We start from the raw sequence: 19,380 nt of genomic DNA on the forward strand, positions 1-19,380 counted from the left end.
TAAATTTGAAACATGCTTTAAAGAAAATAATCTGTATATAGTAGTTTCACAGACCTCAGACAGGGATTTGGTTCCTTCTCTCTCAGACTCCCACAGTCTATCAGAGACATTCTCTGTAGGTAAACATAAGGGAGAACAAGTGTTTCTTCCTGGTGGTTATGGAAGGGCCACTGAAAAGTTATTCGTTTTGATTCCTGAAAAGGACTCAAAAGGCCCATGTCTTATGGGAACTGGGGAGCCCAAGAGCCCCAGTGTTTTGAGCCTCACCCACCTCCCTCCAATTACCTCTGCCCACAGATTTATTTTTGGGAAGCTCAACGGCGGAACGGCACAGAACGGCTCAAGACACTCTTCTTGCCTGAGAATGGCGTGAAGCTCAAGAACCTCACTGGCTATACCGCTTACCTGGTCAGTGTGGCAGCTTTCAATGCTGCGGGGGATGGGCCACGGAGTGCCCCCAGCCAAGGACGAACCCAGCAAGCAGGTTGGCTATGGGAGATACTGCCCACATCCTCCTTGTCCCAGGGAATGTGGGAGCTGAGATTGTGTTCTGGCTCAGGAAAGGAGCACCTCCCTGCCCGGTTACTGGGCTCCTTAGAGAGAGGAAGATTTTATTATTATTATTATTCAGTCCTGATGTACCCATGTCAAGTACCAGGGCAATAGTAGTCTTTGTTCAAGTACAAAGAGTAAAGGGAAGAGGAAAGCTAGGTGGCGCAGTGGATAAAGCACCGGCTCTGGATTCAGGAGAACCTGAGTTCAAATCTGGCCTCAGACACTTGACATTTACTAGCTGTGTGGCCCTGGGCAAGTCATTTAACCCTCATTGCCTTGCAAAAGCAAAAAAAAAAAAGGGGGGTGGTGGTGAATAGGAAAGAGAGGCTGAGATCTAAGGTGTAGCAGGAACAGAAGAGAGAAGCAATCTCCATGATGAACTAACTGGTGGGAAGTACAGAGATCTCATTCCTCTATCTCTTCCAGCTTGACCTCAAGCATCCCTGGCTTTGCCCATCCTATGATACTTCTCTGCTGCCTTGTAATCCTTCCTGTTTTCCCACTTCATCTCCCTACTTCCTCTTCACTCACCTAGTACTGCTGTCTCTCTGCTACCCATCCTTCCATTCCCAGGAACCCATTCCAGCCATGACAAGCATCCTGTAGCTCTATATGGCTCCCCAACAGCTTCCTTTGCCCCTCTTGTGTTTGAAGGGATGGGACAAGTTTGATTTCCTGATTGGATTGGATTATTTCATCCAGCCAGGCAGCTAGGTGGCACATTGGATAGAGCACTGGCCCTGGAGTCAAGAGGAGCTGAGTTCAAATCTCACCTCAGACACTTACTAGCTGCGTGACCCTGGGCAAGTCACTTAACCCCACTTGCCTTAAACATCCGGGGCCATCTCCAGTCGTCCTGATATATATCTTGCCAGATGGCTCTAGAGGAGAGAGTGAGGCTGGTGACCTTGCACAGCCCTCCCCTCACTTAAATCTAGTTCAGCGCAAGTCACAACATCACCCCTATGTCATGGTCCTCTTTGGGAACTAAGGAGAAACAACATTCAACCTCCTGCCCCCAAACAACAGAGGGAGTTTCCTTACTTCTCATAGGCTTTTAGAATTCTAAACTTTATAATCAGTGTCCAGTTATCCATTTGGGGGACAATTTTCCCTCACCTTCGGTCTTCTTTGCCATCCCGATCTGCCATGCCTACAATCTAAGCCAAGACTAAAAACAGTGGGAAGCAGATGTCTGCGTGTGAGTGTATATATCTCTGAGCATACTCCAAAGTCAAATAGAAAAGGGTTGAATTTGATTTTTTTTTTTAATATCTGGGTCCCTTCTCCTTCCTGTTGGTATAATTAGTTGCCTACATACTCCCTGGTTATTTAGAAACTTCACCCGCCTGGAAGAGAAAGGACATTGTGTTCTGTCTCCATTTTCCTTGTAAGCCCAGGGTACAGGGGGGCAACGCTAGACTTCAGTGAACTTTCCCCCTTCAAAGACCGCTGGCAGACGCGACTTCCCCAGAGTCCGAGACGGAAGTCGCCTCTGGGACTAGCTCCAATTCAGAGGGAAGGTGGAGCCGGACAATAATAACCACGGTTATCAGTGCCGGTGCCTCCTGGCAGGCTTCTGAAGCATTGGTGGACTGGGATGTTGTCGCTGGGGTTTTTTTTTTATTCCCTTCCTCCCCTTCCCCTCTCCCCCTACTTGGCTCCCCAGACTTTGTGTTTTCAATGTCACTCCAGGGGTCTGGAGGCTATGAAAACATCTTCTGTCAGAGGGTTGAATGGACTCAACAGATCCCCGGTCTCCGGCTCTCTGATTCCTCCTTGGGAGGCCCTGGCAGCCTCAGAGGCCTATGGAGACGTGTCCATTGATGCTCTGGGAGTCTTCCCCAGGGTCCGGGTCTTGTCTCCTCTTCTTGTAAAAACGCTTTTCTACACACCTTCTTTTGTTGTCTCTCTCTCCTTCTCTGGCCCCACCTTCCCCCTAGAATTTTCAAGGTGTAATTTGAAAGCAAAGGAAATCTCTCTGCCCCACAGTAACCTAAGGGGCCCAGAAGGTCTTGGCCTTCCCCCTCTAGCTGGGAAACCTCAACCGCAGAGTGGGATAAATCCCTTCCTCCGGTGACTCTTGTGAGGTCAATGCCAAATGAATGTTGAAGAAAAGACCTGGGATCTACTGGATTCCTTTGTGCTCTGTTTTCTCAGGGGTCTCAGCACGTGGGCCTCAGAATGTCAGGTCACCAGATGTGTCAGGATGCCGAGGCCTAAGACAGAGTTGGGAAGGCGGTTTAGATTGGGGATCTCCAAAAAAGGGGAGAAGCTGAACTTGAGAATGATTGCATCCCGCCAAGGGTATTAGACAGCCTTTCATCGTTCAGCTGAACAGGGAAATGGATTGCATGGGCTTTGCGATGAATTCTGAAGAACTGTTGTCTCCTCCCCCCCCCCCCCAGCTCCTAGTGCACCCAGTGCGGTCAAATTCAGCGAGTTGACCACAACTTCAGTGAATGTGTCCTGGGAACCTCCACTCTTCCCCAATGGCGTCCTTGAGGGCTACCGGCTAATCTACGAGCCTTGCACTCCAGTGGATGGTAAGTGACGGCTCTGTATCCCTATGAGCCTCTTGGTTCCAAAGCTTTTTGATCTCACTGCATCCTTTCAGCATGGATGGATTTTCCCTTAGGCGAAGTGATTTTTTTTTCCCAAGGTAACACAGCAGGTTAAGGCCAAGGCAGGATTAGAACCCAGGTCTCTTGATTCCATGGCTCACTGGAAGGCAGACAAGGTGAAATAGAACTAAGGTTCATCTAAGTAAAACATAAAGTCTCAGGAAGATGGGCAGGCCTGGAGTCCTTGGTGAGATTAAAAAGCAGCAGGAAGCATATGAGAACTTCATTTGTGGCACTGCCTAAACCTTATAACCTTGGTCTCTTGGCAGAGCTGAGATAGTGGTAGTGGTGGTGGTGGTGGTGGTGGTAGTAGTAGTAACATTTATATATAGCTCTTACTTTGTGCCAAGCACTATGCTAAGTGTTTTACAATTATCTCATTTGATTCTCACAACAACCCTGGGAGATAGAGGCTAATATTATTCCCATTTTGTAGATGTAGAAACTGAGGCAAACAATGATTTTTTTTTTAAGTAGCTTGCCCAAGGTGACACAGCTACTAAGTGTCTAAGGCCAGACTTGAACTCAGGTCTTTCTGACTCCAGGCCTGATGCTAGGTGGCACTGAGCCACCCAGCTGCCCCACAGCTAGGGTAAGGATGTGCAGGTGCCTCTTTTTAATACTCAGTTTTTACAAAGGAACAAGTATTTCATGCCAGAATACTCTATCCTCAGTGGCATCCAATTATTAATTTTGTGGTAAGTCTTGAGGGTTACAATGAAAACAAAGTTTCTAGGGGGCAGTGACATACAGGATCCAGATGTCCAACCTTGCTCAGGCTTTGCCTTGTCAGTTCTCCTTCCCCTGGTCCTGTCCTGGAGGGCATCTCCTCCTCTCCCCAAGCCTTTTCTTTCTTTTTTGTTTTTTTTTTATGCAGGCAATGGGGGTTAAGTGACTTGCCCAGGGTCACACAGCTAGTAAGTGTCAAGTGTCTGAGGCCAGATTTGAACTCAGGTACTCCTGATGCCAGGGCTGGTGCTTTAACCACTGCGCCATCTAGCTGCCCCCTCCCCAAGCCTTTTATATCCTCCTCTGATATTTGGATCTAGGTCTCCTGTACCCTGCAGAAGTTCCCTCCCACTGCTCTTCCCCAAAGCAGCTTCTCCCAGAGCTTTTGGATCCTTCCCCATCCTGTCCTCTAAGCCCAGACAGGATTTTACTATGTGACCCTTGGACAGCTGCTGGATCCCTCCATAGTGATGGCTGCCCCGACAGTAACCAGGGTACATTGAGCCCAGCAGAAGCCAAGTGCCCATAAATCCCAAAGGAGAGCCCTGGAAGGGCCTAGGGTTGGGCCAGGTGACATTACAGGACACTGAAGGTGAGTGTCTCCAGGTTGTCACCCTACTCTTACCCTCACTCTGGAAACTTCCCCCAAGCTCCCTCCAGATTTCCCCCAGAATCCAGCTGGGAAGATTCATCAGGACACGGAGCAGAGAGAACCCATTGGACCCTGGGAACACAGCCTCTGGCCAACATTTCTGGGTCAGCCCCAAGGGCCCTGTCCACAAAACAATGGCCCTTCAGTCTTCCCTGCTGCCACCTGCGTGCCCAGGGCTCTCTTTTCCAAAGCAGCTCTGTGTATTGTCAAACTGGAGAACGTAATATGGGAAGCTGGGCCCCAAGAAAGAGATAGGATCACAGGGGAGGGAACCGGGATCAGGGCTGTGTTCTCTGAAAGCAAGAGGAGAACTGGTGGAGGAAGTACACATGGCAGTGACCACCTTTTCAGTCCATCCAGAAAGGTTCTCAGCCAAGGATCTCAAAGCACTTTGCCTTGATCAGTTTGTCAGTGGGCTGATGGCTTATGTGTTGCCACAGATGAGTCGGTGACAAGATTCTCTTGCTAAACTTCACCCTCTTCCTTTCCTTCCACTATTCCTCTTTTTTTTCTTTTTTTTTTTTTTTTGTGGAGCACTGTGGATTAAGTGACTTGCCCAGGGTCACACAGCTAGTAAGTGTCAAGAGTCTGAGGCTGGATTTGAACTCAGGTCCTCCTGAATCCAGGGCCGGTGCTTTATCCACTGCACCACCTAACTGCCCCTCCACTATCCCTCTTAATGATCTCACACCCACATATACACACACACACACACTCTCTCTCTCTCTCTCTCTCTCTCTCTCTCTCTCTCTTAGCAGCATTAGTTTTAATTGATATCTAAGGGGACAGCTAGGTGGTGCATTGGATGAAGCACCGGCCCTGGATTCAGAAGGAACTGAATTCAAATCCGGCCTCAGACACTTGATACTTACTACCTGTGTGACCCTGGGCAAGTCACTTAACCCTCATTGCTCCACCAAAAAAAAAAAAAAACATTTGATATCTAAGAATAATTACACACAGACATTTTAAAAGTCCCCTTTGCCCCACCCACCCCAGCCCTTAGTCTTTGGCCAAGTACTTTTTTTTTTTTTAGTGAGGCAATTGATTAGGGTTAAGTGACTTGCCCAGGGTCACACAGGTAGTAAATGTCAAGTGTCTGAGGCCAGATTTGAACTCAGGTACTCCTGACTCCAGGGCCTGTGCTCTATCCACTGCGCCACCTAGCTGCCCCTGGCCAAGTACTTTTAATCCCATTTTATCTCTGCTGCTTAAGTCGTCTTTAGTCATACAAGTAGTACAGGCAGTATTCTTTTCCACAAGGGGAAACTGAGGTCCAAGTAGCTTTCTTTAGGGTTGTCCAAAGACAAAGACCCAGGATTTCTGACAGGTGAATGCCCCCCAGGCTTTCATAACAATTCATGGGTGAAGAAAGGAATGAGAATCCCCTTAGATATGGTAGCACAGCAAAAGTCTTATCTTTTATCTGTCACTTGTGTTACAATCAATGCCTTCTCCCTGCTACTAGATATGATTCACTATTCTCTGACTCCCTGATCCTAAGAAAAAAATGGGAAAGGGGAAATACCTCCCAGAACAGGAGCACTGACTATATGCTAGGCACTGGGTTTATAAAGACCAAACAGTTCCTCTGTCGTCGGGGAGATGATATACTGCTGATTTTACCTCCCTTCCTTTTCCACTATATCCTATTGCCTCTTATAGTACAGCCCCCCCTCCAATAAATCCCTGGGCAACCTCTATCCCTGCAATCCCCACTCTTTGTGCTTGGTTCCACAGGGGTCAGCAAGATCGTGACTGTCGATGTAAAGGGGAACAGCCCCTTGTGGTTGAAAGTGAAAGACCTAGCAGAGGGCATGACCTACAGATTCCGAATTCGGGCCAAGACCTTCACCTATGGGCCAGAAATCGAAGCCAATATCACCACAGGGCCCGGAGAAGGTAAGGAGGGGCCAACTAAGCACCAGCTGTCCCTCTCCTATTTTAGCTCCGCCTGAAGCATCCTTTCAGCTGAGATCTTTGTCAAGAAAAGCTGGGGAGTGGTCCAGTTAATCCCTAGAAGAGACTCCAAGTCACCGGGTTAGGACAACATCCTCCACGTGGGCCAGACAAATCCCCAAACTAGCAGGGTACTGGACTGCGTCCAGCAGCTCATGCCACTGCTGCTTGCTCTCCTAGAAAAGAGAGATTAGTATAAGTCACCCCCACCCAGCCATCCAGGTCACTAAGCCCCATGCTCCTTACTCCATGTGGGAGTCCTACCCTGCCCAAAACCCAATGAGTCAGCTAAAGGCTGTGATAGTAGATAAGAATAATCCCTGTGTTTGAAAGAAAAACACCTATCAAAGGGGATGGCCTGCGTGCTGAATTCAAGCCAAAAAAAATGCAACAAATGATAGAAGACTTAGAGCTGAAAGGGACCAGAGGGATCATCTGGTCAAGTCTCCTTTTTTACAAATGAGGAAACTGAGGCCTAAAGAGAGAGGTTTGCCCAAGGTCACATAAGTGATAAAGTACAGAGCCAGGATTCGAACCTGGGTCCTCCAACTCCAAATATACAAGTATCACAGGCAATATTCTTTTCCAAAAGGAGAAACTTTCCACTCTTTCTACTACGCAAGTAATCCAAACCCAAGTCAGCAGCAATGGGAAGAAAGTGAGTCAAGCCTCCAGCTATTACCTCCTTTGCTTTTTTACTACAAAAGATAGTTCATGGGGCAGCTAGGTGTTGCAGTGGATAGAGCACTGGCCCCTGATTCAGAAGGACCTTAGTTCAAATCCGGTCTCAGACACTTAACAATTACTAGCTGTGTGACCCTGGGCAAGTCACTTAACCCCAATTGCCTCACCAAAACAAAACAAAGCAAAACAAACAAACAAAAAAAAGTAGTTCATTTCACCACACTGTTTCTGGCAGGCCAGTTTTTGTTTGGGATTTCTGGTCGCATTCCATTTCCAATCCCCTTCTCACTGAACTGTGCCTCAGTCCCCAGGGTACCCCATGAACAAGAATCTTGCCCTAGAGACTTCCCCCCTCTAGGCCCCACCCCCCAACTTCCCCACTGACTTTCCCAGGCTTCATCTGTCCCCAGTCCTTGCCCCTAAAATTCATGGCACTGCTCAGCCAAGCCACCTTGCCCACTTACTTCCCTTACAAATACCAGGAAGAGAAGAAAGCCAGCAGGCCAATCAGTGGGCAAGCTTACCAGTGATATGCAAGCAGGGACGGTTTGTTTTAGACTAAGCCATAAAGTGTCCCAGACTGCTTAACCCTCTGAAGAGAAAGGGGTGGGGGGAGGGGACCCATAAAAAAGTCTAATTTTAACTAGAGGGTTTTAAATGAACCAGATTAGAACCACCAGATGTTGGTCTTTTAAAAAAGAAAATCCAGCCAAGTAGGTGTAAGGGGAAAAGGTATCTGGGGTAAGTATAAACTGCTTCTCTCTCCTAAAACTATATTCCTGTTCCCTCCCAGCCAGGTAATGGGGCTAGGACATTGCCAAAAATTTCTGATCTGAAGAGAGATGAGAGGTCAAGGTGCACTTAGTGTGACTTTTCTTGTCTCTGGATTGCATGGACCCTGAACTCCACCCTATGTTCTGAGCCCTCATGTTCTGAGGATGTTATAAACATACCCATTCAGTGGACTGTCACCCCACCACCCCAGCCTGATCACCTCAACTACTTTCTGTTTCTCAGCCATGATAATGCCAGGACCAGAGGGTGGGATGGATGGGTAGGAAAGAAGAAAGGATTTAGACATTATAAGGTCGAAAAGAAAAAGAAATTATAAGGTCATAACTTATTATCTGGGGTGACCTTAGTCCTCATTTTCCTCACCTGTAAAATGAAAGAGGGAGAGTCAGACTGGATTACGTCTACCTTCTAAGAGACTTTGTGTGTGTGTGTGTGTGTGTGTGTGTGTGTGTAACAATGAGGGTTAAGTGACTTGCCCAGGGTCACGTAGCTAGTAAGTGCCAAGTATCTAAGGCTGGATTTGAACTCAGGTCCTCCTGAATCCAGAGCCAGTGCTTTATCCACTACACCACCTAAGTGCCCCCTTACCTCTACGTTCTAGCCCTACATCTGTGATCCTGTGATTAGGAGTTGCCAAGGTCTGCAGGTCCCCACTTAGCCTCCCTTGGGCTCAGTTTCCTCGACTACAAAGTGAAGGGGTCAGCCTCTGAGGTCCCTTTCAGCTTTAAGTCTATGATCAGTCCTAAGACAGTGTGAGTGACACTTCTGTGACATCCAGGCCCTGCCGGTCATCAGACGGCAACATTCCAGACTTGGGCAGCTTCTCCGTGTTTGACCTGACTTCCCAGCAGAGTTGATTTTGTAAAATGAGCCAAGTTTGTCTTAAGTGCTCTACATTGTCAGCATTTCCCTCACCTTTCCCCAAACCTCCTCCTCTACCCCACCCTACTCTGCTCAACACGCTCCCTAGACATTTCAGTGTAAGAGGGATCTGATACACCAAGCAACCAAGGTCTGCCCTGGTGCTGCCCCTCAAACTGCCCTCCTCCTGCCACCCAGTGTTCATCGATGGCCTGCTCCCCACCTTATTCCAGTGAACTGGAAACTTCTTTGTCCTATGTTTCCTCCACAAAGGTAAAGCATTGTCTGTACCTTCAGTGGTCACAATTAGCTACTCTGATAAACTCATCTTTGGTAACAAGAGGGCCAGAGGGGACAAGATGAGCCCTCCCTCTCCTCCCAGGAAACATATCTGTCTTTTCAGAAGTGGCTTTCTAGTAATGGGGCCTCCACTATGAATGTCTGACCCATGGATGACTATGCCTCAGAGATTATAGCAATATTAATAGCTAGCACTTACAAAGCACTTGGAAGTTTGCAAAGTACTTTACACGTCTTATCTTCTTTGATCCCCAGAAAAACCCAGGATGTGGGTGCTATCATTATTCCCATTTTACAGATGGGAAAACTGAGCCCTAGGAAGGGCTTACTCAAAGTCATACAAGCAGCCAGTTGCAGAGTCAGGATTTATAAGATCATAAACTTATACCTGGCAAGTACTTTAGAGGCCACCTAGTCTAGATACATCATTTTACTAGATATGAAAAAACTGAGACACAAAAGAAAAGTAATTTTGTCCAAGGTCACAATAGTATGTGTCTACTGCTAGATTTGAACTCAGGAAGATTCATGGTGCTCTGTGCACTATGGTGCCACCTAGCTGCCCAACTATTCACTTATATGTCTTGGGCCATGATGCCTTCAGTCACATCACCACCGCCGCCTCCTCTGGCTTCCCATTTCTATACAGGAAACATTTAAGAGGATTGGGTACATGCCTAATAGAACGCTAGACTATTGCAAGCATTGGGCCTCACAGGTGAAATCTTAGGTCAATCAGCAAACATATATTGAAGGCCTACCAAGTTCCAGACAACAGAGTTCCTTTTTTTTTTCTCTAAATGCTCCTCAATTTAGCAGCCCCGGGGGAAGATGAGAAGATAGGGCAGTTCCCAATGAGTTATGCATGCACACCTTCCTCCCCAGCCATTTTTCTTACCTGTTATTCCCCTTCACATGCTCAAGAATCAAGTGACTCTGGTCTCCTTGCCATTCCTCACACAGTGCACTCCAGCTCCTCACTGCTCATCTTCACCGGCTCTCTTCCATGCCTGAGTGCTCTCCCTCATCTCCAAATCCTGGCCTTCTTCAAGTCTCCACTAAAACTCCACCCTCTGTAAGAGGCCTTTCTTGGTTCTCCTTAATGCCAATGCCTTCCCTCTGGGATAATCTCCCATTTTATCCTATATATCTCGTTTGTACATAGTTGTTTCCATGTCATCTCCCCGATTAGTTTATGAGTTCCTTGAGGGCCCGGAGACTGTTTTTGCCTTTCTTATTATCCCTGACGCTTTACATAGTGCCTGGCACCTAGTAAGTGCTTAATAAATGTTTCTTGATTTGACTCTATCCCTAATTTGTATATATTTGTAATTGACTTTATGCCATATAGATAGGTAAATACATACATACATACATACATACATACACACATATACTTGCCCCTCCATGACCAACTCATTGTGGGTAGGGATTGTTTCATTCTTTGTACTAGTGCTTAGCACAGTTCCTAGGTTTGGTAATTAATAAATAATTGCTGATTGATTGGGGCAGCCAAGCGGCACAGTGGCTAGAATGCTGGCCCTGGAGTCAAGAGCACCTGAGTTCAAATCTCACCTCTCACCTCTGACACTCACTAGCTACTAGCTGTGTGACCCCTGGGTAAGTCACTTAACCCCAATTGCCTTAAACATCCGGAGCCATCTCCAGTTGTCCTGATGTATATCTTGCCAGATGGCTCCGTAGGAGAGAGTGACGTTGGTGACCTTGCACAGCCCTCCCTCATTTAAATCTAATTCAGTGTAAGTCATGACATCAACCTGATGCCATGGTCCTCTTTGATAATGAAGGGCAGGAGGCAGTTAGGTGGCACAGTGGATAAAGCACCAGCCCTGGATTCAGGAGGACCTGAGTTCAAATCCAGCCTCAGACACTTGACACTTACTAGCTGTGTGACCCTGGGCAAGTCACTTAACCCTCATTGCCCTGCAAAAACAGAGAGAGAGAGAGAATGAAAGACAAACAAGAACAAGAACTGATTGATTGATTGACCTTGAATTCTTGCAGGTGCTCCCGGACCCCCTGGAATTCCCATCATCATCCGGTACAGCTCAGCCATCGCCATTCACTGGTCTAGTGGAGACCCTGGCAAGGGCCCTATCACCCGCTATGTCATAGAGGCCCGACCATCAGGTACATTCCACTTGTCCTCGGTCCAAAGCTGTCTTTCCCTTCTAGCCTTCCTGACATCATCTATTCCACAATCCAGCTTCTTCCCTCTCTCCACTTCCCTTTTCTTGCAGAACCTTCTTTCCCCTATTTGAGAAGATGCTGGTCTTGTTTGAGAGCCTGCAGTATCTGCTAACATCTAGAGTTTAAGGGGCAGCTAGGTGGTGCAGTAGATAGAGCACTGGCCCTGGATTTAGGAGGGCTTGAGTTCAAATGCAGCCTCAGACACTTGACACTAACTGTGTGACCCTGGGCAAGTCACTTAACCCCAATTGCCTTTTCATCATCTATGGAGAAGAGGCTGGATTCTGGCTCAGAGGTCACCCAGGTGCCCCAGAAATACCAGCTTTGAGTTTTAATCTTTAGCACTAGACAGACTATGAATTTTTGGATATAGCCTGAGAACTATCCTTGCCTAAGGCAAGTGGTTTAAGCAGACAAGCCCCAGGTGTTTTAAGGCTCACTCAACCACCAGTGTTGGAAAGGGAGGCTGCCTTAGCTGTGCAGCTGCCTAGATTGTCTTTGGCCTGAGCTTTTGTATTCAAAAGACTGCAGTGGCCTGACATAAGGAGCATGCTCACAATTGGTTTGATTGCATGGATTTTACTGTAGAGAAAACAAAGTTAGCAGTTTCTAGATCAGCAATCTACAAGGTGGGGCACACACACACACACACACACACACACACACACACACACGGTAGTGCACAAGACGGTCCACTGGGGAACTCAAACAAAATATTAGGACTGAGGAGAATAGCATCAACTGTTCTTGGCACTCGAAGCCTCCTCCACTGCCCCCCTTCCCAGCCTGCACTCAAGTTGCCATGTAGTCATTACCTGCCTACTTCCCTCCTTCCCCCACCCCATGTATCCCTGTCCTCCTCTCTACTGCAGCAGCACTCCCATCACCATGTCCCCTGACTGAGCTTCATACACACCTCTGACCCCAGACCCCTGACCCTGCCTGGGGAAGGACTAGCTGCTCCAAAGATAGCCACATCCTACTTTACTCCAGCCATCCTTCCTGGGTCTCATCCTGGGAGGAGGATGGATAAAAGAATCGCTCCACAATCCAGGACAGACTGAAAGCACAGCATGAAAAAAATCCCAGGATGATAGGACCTCCATGAGGCCAGGCTGGCCCAGGAGGGGAGACATAAGGGAGACACTCCCTTATGCCCTGGGCAGCTAGACTGAAGAGCTATAACTGTTCCCATGACCCTCTTCTCCCACCCCCAGCCCAAACCCTTTGGAAAGCCAACCCATTAACCCAAGAGAAACTGACAGTGAGCCTGGGAGGAACTTCAGGAATGAGAGCCCATGAGGAACAGTCAGTAACTAAACTAACAAGAGATGAGGGGCAGCAGCAGTGGGTAGAGGGCTCAGATAAATCTCAGATTTGCAAGCCCACTCCCAAGACTCACCCACCCATCCCCCAGCCGACTGGACAATTTAGAAACAAATAAAAAAGGTCATCTGCCACCGGGAACCCAGGGCCTCCCCAAGCATCTCACCACAGATGGTACTGCCTCCATCTCCCCACCCACTATAGCCACCTTCTGGATGGAGCACCTGATCTCCAGAGGCTATGCCCCAACCCCTACTTTCCATCAAGATGGAGGGGAAATGTACTAGCTATGATTCAACAAAAAACTTTGGAAAATTGATGGATAAGAATAAAAAAAGGAGTGTTGTCATTTACCAAGCACAGACAATAATGTACTTCTGATTGGGTCTGCCCATATCTTTTTCAACAGTGACAACCACTCAAAAACCAAGAGCGGAAATCAACTGAATTTAGAACCAGACCTTTAAATCACTGCATGACTAATTGTTAAACCACAGCTTCAGAAATAACAAAACATAATCAATCACACCACTGTGGCTAAAAATTAGCATATTTTTAAAGTGAGAACACAAAGGGGGGTTTTGCATCAATAAGATAATCATTTTTAAAATATTGTTGATCTTATTTTTATCTCATCCTTTTATTTTTAAACTTTTATTTTTGTGCCACCAAAAAACCGTTTGGAGACCATTGCTCTAAAGAGCCCTAAGTAGTCAGAGCCATTCCTCATGGTTCCCACGGCTCTGGGAATGCCCCCTCCTGGGGACTGGACAGCAGAAACTCTTGAGTTTGCTCTGTTTGGGCTGGGATTTCTCTAGAGCTGATGAATCCCATGTTTGTAACATAAATATGGACTCTGGGCCAGAGGATCATGAGTGAAGGGGACTTGGCTCAAGCTCATCCCAGCCCAGAGGTAGGTTTTCCCCCCAAAGAGAGTTTTTCCTCCCCGCTGAGGTCACACATCGGGCATATTCCCAGGACCGGAGTGATACATGCAGGCATAGGAAGCTGTGATGGCTCCATGCCCGGATCTCCTTTCACAACGGAGGTTAGACAGAAGGGGTCCATAACCAAGGCGACCCCTTCTCCAGGACTCTCCAAGAGGGCTCTTTAAATCTTCTCTCTGGCCTATAGCTCCTGGAACTGTCCTGAGCCTCTCCTGTCATGCCTGAAATTAAATCACAAGAACTTCCAAAGCCATCAGGGAATGAGCAGCTGATAAGTTCGCTCGGGGGGTGCTGCTCTCCTAGCTCCCGTTTCACAACTGGCTGTGGCACCTGCTTCTCCACGGCTCCACTGACCCCAAGGAGCTCTCTCTCGGTCACTGCCAGCTACCTCCGTTGCTAGGCTTCCGAGTTAATCAGAGGTGCCGGAGCCAGGAACGGAGCTACTGTCACAAGACATTGAGTATTTGGTGACATCAGACATTAGGTGATTTAAGTTTAAAAGGGGGGAGGGGACGTTTCCTTATGATGATAATGTCAGTTGTCACACAAGGACAATCAAGAAATCACAGTGAATTCAAGCTAGTAATTAAAATGGAAAATATCCAATAATTTCAATTTTTTAAAAAAGAGGAGGGAGGTATTTCTGTACCTGTTCTGATGTCAGTAATTACTTGAGGACTGTCAAGAAATCACAGGGAATAGCTAATAATTAAAATGGAAAATATCCAATAATTTCCATTTTTTTTTTAAAAGAGGAGAGGTGTTTCTGTACTTGTTATAATGTCATTAGTTATTCAGGGACTGTCAAGAAATCAAAGTGAATAGCTAGTAATTAAAAGAAAAAATATCTAATAATTTCAGTAGCTAATAACATTGATAGCAAAAAGCAGTAATAATATTGATATTGATTTAGCTGCTAAATAGAGTGTACTGGACCTGAAATCCGGAAGATATGGGTTCAAACCCTGCTTTGGACACTTACTGTCTGTGTAACCTTGGCAAAGTCACTTAACCTTTTTTTTGGCCTCAGTTTCTTTATCTTTATGGTGGGGATATTAAAGGCCCTTATCTCACATGTTTGTTGTGAGGAACAAATGAGATAATAAAAAGTTCTCTATAAACCTTAACACACTTTATAAATGCTATCATTATTAAAGCAAAGAGCTCATGATTATAATAGCAAATATTCAATAATTCTAGGAGTATCAAAATATTTCAGGCCCCTAATATTCAACCATTGCAACAGCTAATAATTGAAATGGTAAACATCTACTAAATCTAGCTGCAAACATTCCACATGAGAAGAATAAACATCAGTCTGGCTCTTTCTACTCAGTCCAACTGGCTTCACAAATATAGCCCTAGTGCTCCTAGCAACAAAGCTCATTCAGCTAGACAAGAAACCCTCAAACCATGGTGCATAATAGGTGCTTATTAACTGACTTTTATTTTATACTACTAAGGTATAGAGACATAGGACAGGGATATGGAATGTGGATGTCATAATGGAAGTCCTGTTGGTTTTCCAGATTTCCCAAGTGTTCCAATTCGGGCTTTCTGTCTGTCACCATTTCTTTTTTTTTTTTTTTTAGTGAGGCAATTGGGGCTAAGTGACCTGCCCAGGGTCACACAGCCAGTAAGTGTGTGTTAAGCGTCCGAGGCCGGATCCGAACTCAGGCACTCCCGACTCCAGGGCCGGCGCTCCACCCACTGCACCACCTAGCTGCCCCCTGTCACCATTTCTATAAGCGTTTCACATTTCCCATTGTCCTTTTTAAGACATACTGCTTATAAGACTGGAAAATGAGTAGAGGCTCTCCAGTGTGTTGTTCAAATCACCTAAAGTTTTACTTTGTGGTGCCTGGCCTTCCCCCTCCCCCCACCACCGTCCCGTCCCCAACCCCCACCTCCCTCCATCCTTTTTCTTTTGCTAACCACAGCACTTCTACTGTTAGGAACTTATGTGTTTGTTGCTCTGAACTGAAAAAGATTGTACATGATTAATTTCATAGACAGCCCCTGCCCTCCAGCACCATCAGCCAAGCAACCATTGAATGTGATTTTTTAAAAAGGGATGGATCCTCACATGCTCATGCACACATTCCCTAGAAACAGGTTACATTAGCCCAGGGATGGCATCCAGACCTGTAGCATGACTGTCTAGAAACTTCTAAGGTGCCCCCCCCAACTTTATTAGACCCTATCTTTTTGCTCCATTTTGCTGTGGGAATAGAGTAAGTTAAATAGCAGGAGGGAGGCCTCCACTTCTTTTCTTTTGTACATTTTTTAAATTTTTTTACCGCTTTTAGGTTTTTACACCATCAATATTTCCCTATATGTGCTTGCCCCTCCTGCCCTCAGAAAGCTACTCCCTATAACAAAGAACACAAAAGAAAAGCAGGAAAGAGTTCAATAAAACTACCAATACATGACTGTTGGTGTTCCACACCCAAGGTGTGTAGGTAACCTCTGCAAAGAAGAGAGAGAAGTGCCTTCTCTTATGTCTTATGCCAAACTTAGTCATCATAATTTCATAGCATTACATTTTTAATTAATCTTTTTGATGTTGTTAAGTTATTTTTTCAGTCAAGTCTGACTCTTCATGACCCCATTTGTACAAAGATACTGGAGTAGTTTGCCATTTCCTTCTCCAGTTCATTTTACAGATGAGGAAACTAAGGCAAACAGGGTTAAGTGATTTGCCCAAGGTCTCATAGCTGAGGCTGAATTTGAACTCAGTAAGATGTCTGATTCCAGGCCTGCTGCTCTATCCACCTCGCCACCTAGATGCCCCTTAATTAATCATATTGATACTTTTCTTTTTAGATCACCTAAATTTCCTCCTCATGACAGCTAGGTAGCTCAGTGGATAAAGTGCCAGGTCTAAAATTAGGAAGAATTATCTTTGTGAGTTCAAATATGGCCTCAGACACTTACTAGCTAGATGACTCTGAGCAAGTCACTTAACCTCATTTGCCTCAGTTTCCTCATGTATAAAATGAGCTGGAGAAGGAAATGGCAAAACCACTCCAGCATCTTTGCCAAGAAAACCCTAAATGGGGTTATGAAGAGTCAGAGACAACTGGAACAAGTGAACAAGAAATTTCCCCAGAATCCTTCCCCCTCTATCCTCCTGAAAAGCCAGTCCTAAAAAAAATTAAATTAAATTATAAAGTAGAGGGGGAAAAAAACAATATATCAGAAAAAAATCTGACAATATATATAGCCTCCACACCTTCCGATACTCTCCCCAAGACAGTGGGGGGCGGGGGGCTGGTAGTTTCTTTTTTCTTTTTTTTTTTTGTGTGGGGCAATGAGGGTTAAGTGATTTGCCCAGGGTCACACAGCTAGTAAGTGTCAAGGGTCTGAGGTCGGATTTGAACTCAGGTCCTCCTGAATTCAGGGTTGGTGCTTTATCTAGTGCACCACCTAGCTGCCCCTGTAGTTTCTTCTCTTATCTCTTCTTTGGGCCTAAGATTGTTCTTGGTAATTTGTAACATTCATTTTCTTTCCCTCAAATTTATTAAAATTTTAAATTAAATTTTTATTTTCATTATGCATTCTCTTCCTCCACCCCACCCACCCAATTTGAGAGAGCAAGAAAAAGAAAATCCCTGTTACATACATGTAAAGTCAAGCAAAACAAATTCCCACATTGGCCACATCAAAGAAATGTCTTCATCTGTATTCTGAATCCATCGTCTCTATGTCAGGAAGTAAGCAGCAAAACATACATTTTCATTTGTTTTGTGGAGATGTTTTTTCCATGTACATTGCTGTAGTTCAGGTGTATATTTTTTTTCTTGGCTTTGCTTACTTTACATGGGACAATAATAAGAATAATAAAGCATTTCTGTATGGCTTAGAAGTTTACAAAGTTCTTTAGAAATATTATCTCATTTGATAAGCCGAGATTTTATTTTATTTCAGTTTGTTGTTTCATTTTACCTCAGTTCATGTACATAATGTTTCTCTGTATTCATCATATTTGTTGCTTCTTACAGCACAGAAATATTCGTGTGCCACAATTTTGTCCAATGCCCAATCAATGGGCATCTACTCTGATTGCTGTCGCTTGCTCCCACAAAAAGTACATAGCATTCAGTTTTTATTGTGTTGTTGTGTTCTCCATTTGCATGTTTTCTTGGTTCTCCTTATCTCACTTTGTATCAGTTCATATAAGTTTTCCCATGCTTCTGTGTACTCACCATAATCATTGTTTGTTACAGTTGGCAATATTACCTTCATGTACTTACAGCTTATTTAGCTGTTCCCTAATCAATTATCTTTTTTTTCCTAGTCCAATTAGCCAATTTTCTAAGTATGAGCTGAAACCTCAAGAGTTCTTTTGATTTTGATTTCTCTAATTTGTAGTGATTTATAGCAGTGTTCCATATGGTTGTTAATAGTTTGCGATTTTCCTTTGAAGAATGTGTTAGTATTCTTTGAGCACTTATTTACTAGGAACGGCTTTTGTTCTTCTATTATTTCTATAGCTATCTGTGTATATGGTATAAGATGTTAGTCAAAACTTAATTTCTTCCAAACTACTTTCTTATTTTCCTAGTAACTCTTGTCAAGAAGGGAATTCTTTGCTAGGTAATTTATTTTTTTGGATTTATCAAACAGTATGTTATTGAGGCCATTTGTTTCTTATTTTTTCTCATCTAGTCAATTCCATTGATGTGCTTTTCTGTTTTTATTTAAAACTAGTACTAAATAGCTTTGATGATTACTGCTTAATAATATAATTTATAGTCTAGAATTTTTAAAGTTGTTTCTACTTTCTCTGCTACTTTTTTTTCCTAAATTTCTAAACATTCTATATTTTCTGTTCCTCCAAATGAATTTTGTTATTATTTTGTTTAGCTCTGTAAAATATCTCCTGAGAAGTTTGATTGATATACAACTAAATCTTTAAATTAATTTTGGTAATATTATCATTTTTTTATATTAGCATGTCCCTTAAATGATCAGTGAGTAGCCCTCCAGTTATTTGAACTTATTTTAAATTTAAATTTAAGCTAAACTTAAATTTATTCTTTATTTATTAAAGAATTATTTTGTAGTTGTTTCTATTTAGGTCTTGACTGTCCCTTCAAAAATCAACTCCCAGATATTTTATGTATTTTCTAGTAATTTCAAGTAGGATTTTCCTTTCTATTTTGGGTTTTGTGTAATTACTTTGTATCCTGATACTTTGCTAAAGATCTTAATTTTCTCAGTTTCTTTGCTGATCCTCCAGGATTTTTAAACTATCATATCATCTACAAAAAGCAAGAATTTTGTTTCTTCTTGACTCTCTTCATGCCTTTCATTTCTTTCTCTTCTCTTATTACTATTGTTAGTATTTCTAGAACTATGTCAAATAACAGTAGAGAAAAGAAAAATACTTGCTTTACTTCTATATTTGTTGAGAAAGTTTCTAGTATTTCCCCTTTGTGTGTAATACAAAGGCAACTAAAATGGTTCAGTGAGTAGAGGACTGGACCTAGAGTGAAGAAGATCTGAGTTCAAATCAGGCCTCATTCACTTACTAGTTGTGTGACCCTGGGCAAGTCATTTAACCTCTCTGCCTTAATCCACTGGAGAAGTAAATTACAAACCCTTCCAGTATCTTTGCCAAGAAAACTCCATGGACAGTATTGAAGTGATATTGTCTACAGGATCACAAAGAGTCAGACACAACTGAATGAGTGAATAACATGTAATTACTAGTTTTTGGTTTTAGAAAGAT

General features: G+C 44.4%; 1 protein-coding gene across 1 annotated transcript in view; it reads left to right on the top strand.

Annotated features, from left to right (window-relative positions):
* SDK2 (sidekick cell adhesion molecule 2) overlaps positions 1–19,380 on the top strand; it is a 462,515-nt gene that overhangs the window by 407,321 nt on the left and 35,814 nt on the right. Inside the window, exons 37-40 of the mRNA XM_043963496.1 lie at positions 298–484; positions 2,964–3,101; positions 6,301–6,462; positions 11,185–11,310. Of these exons, the coding sequence (XP_043819431.1) occupies positions 298–484; positions 2,964–3,101; positions 6,301–6,462; positions 11,185–11,310 (613 nt within the window). The remainder of the gene's footprint in view (positions 1–297; positions 485–2,963; positions 3,102–6,300; positions 6,463–11,184; positions 11,311–19,380) is intronic.

Source organism: Dromiciops gliroides, chromosome 4, assembly GCF_019393635.1.
Source record: "Dromiciops gliroides isolate mDroGli1 chromosome 4, mDroGli1.pri, whole genome shotgun sequence".
NCBI classification, from domain to species: domain Eukaryota; kingdom Metazoa; phylum Chordata; class Mammalia; order Microbiotheria; family Microbiotheriidae; genus Dromiciops; species Dromiciops gliroides.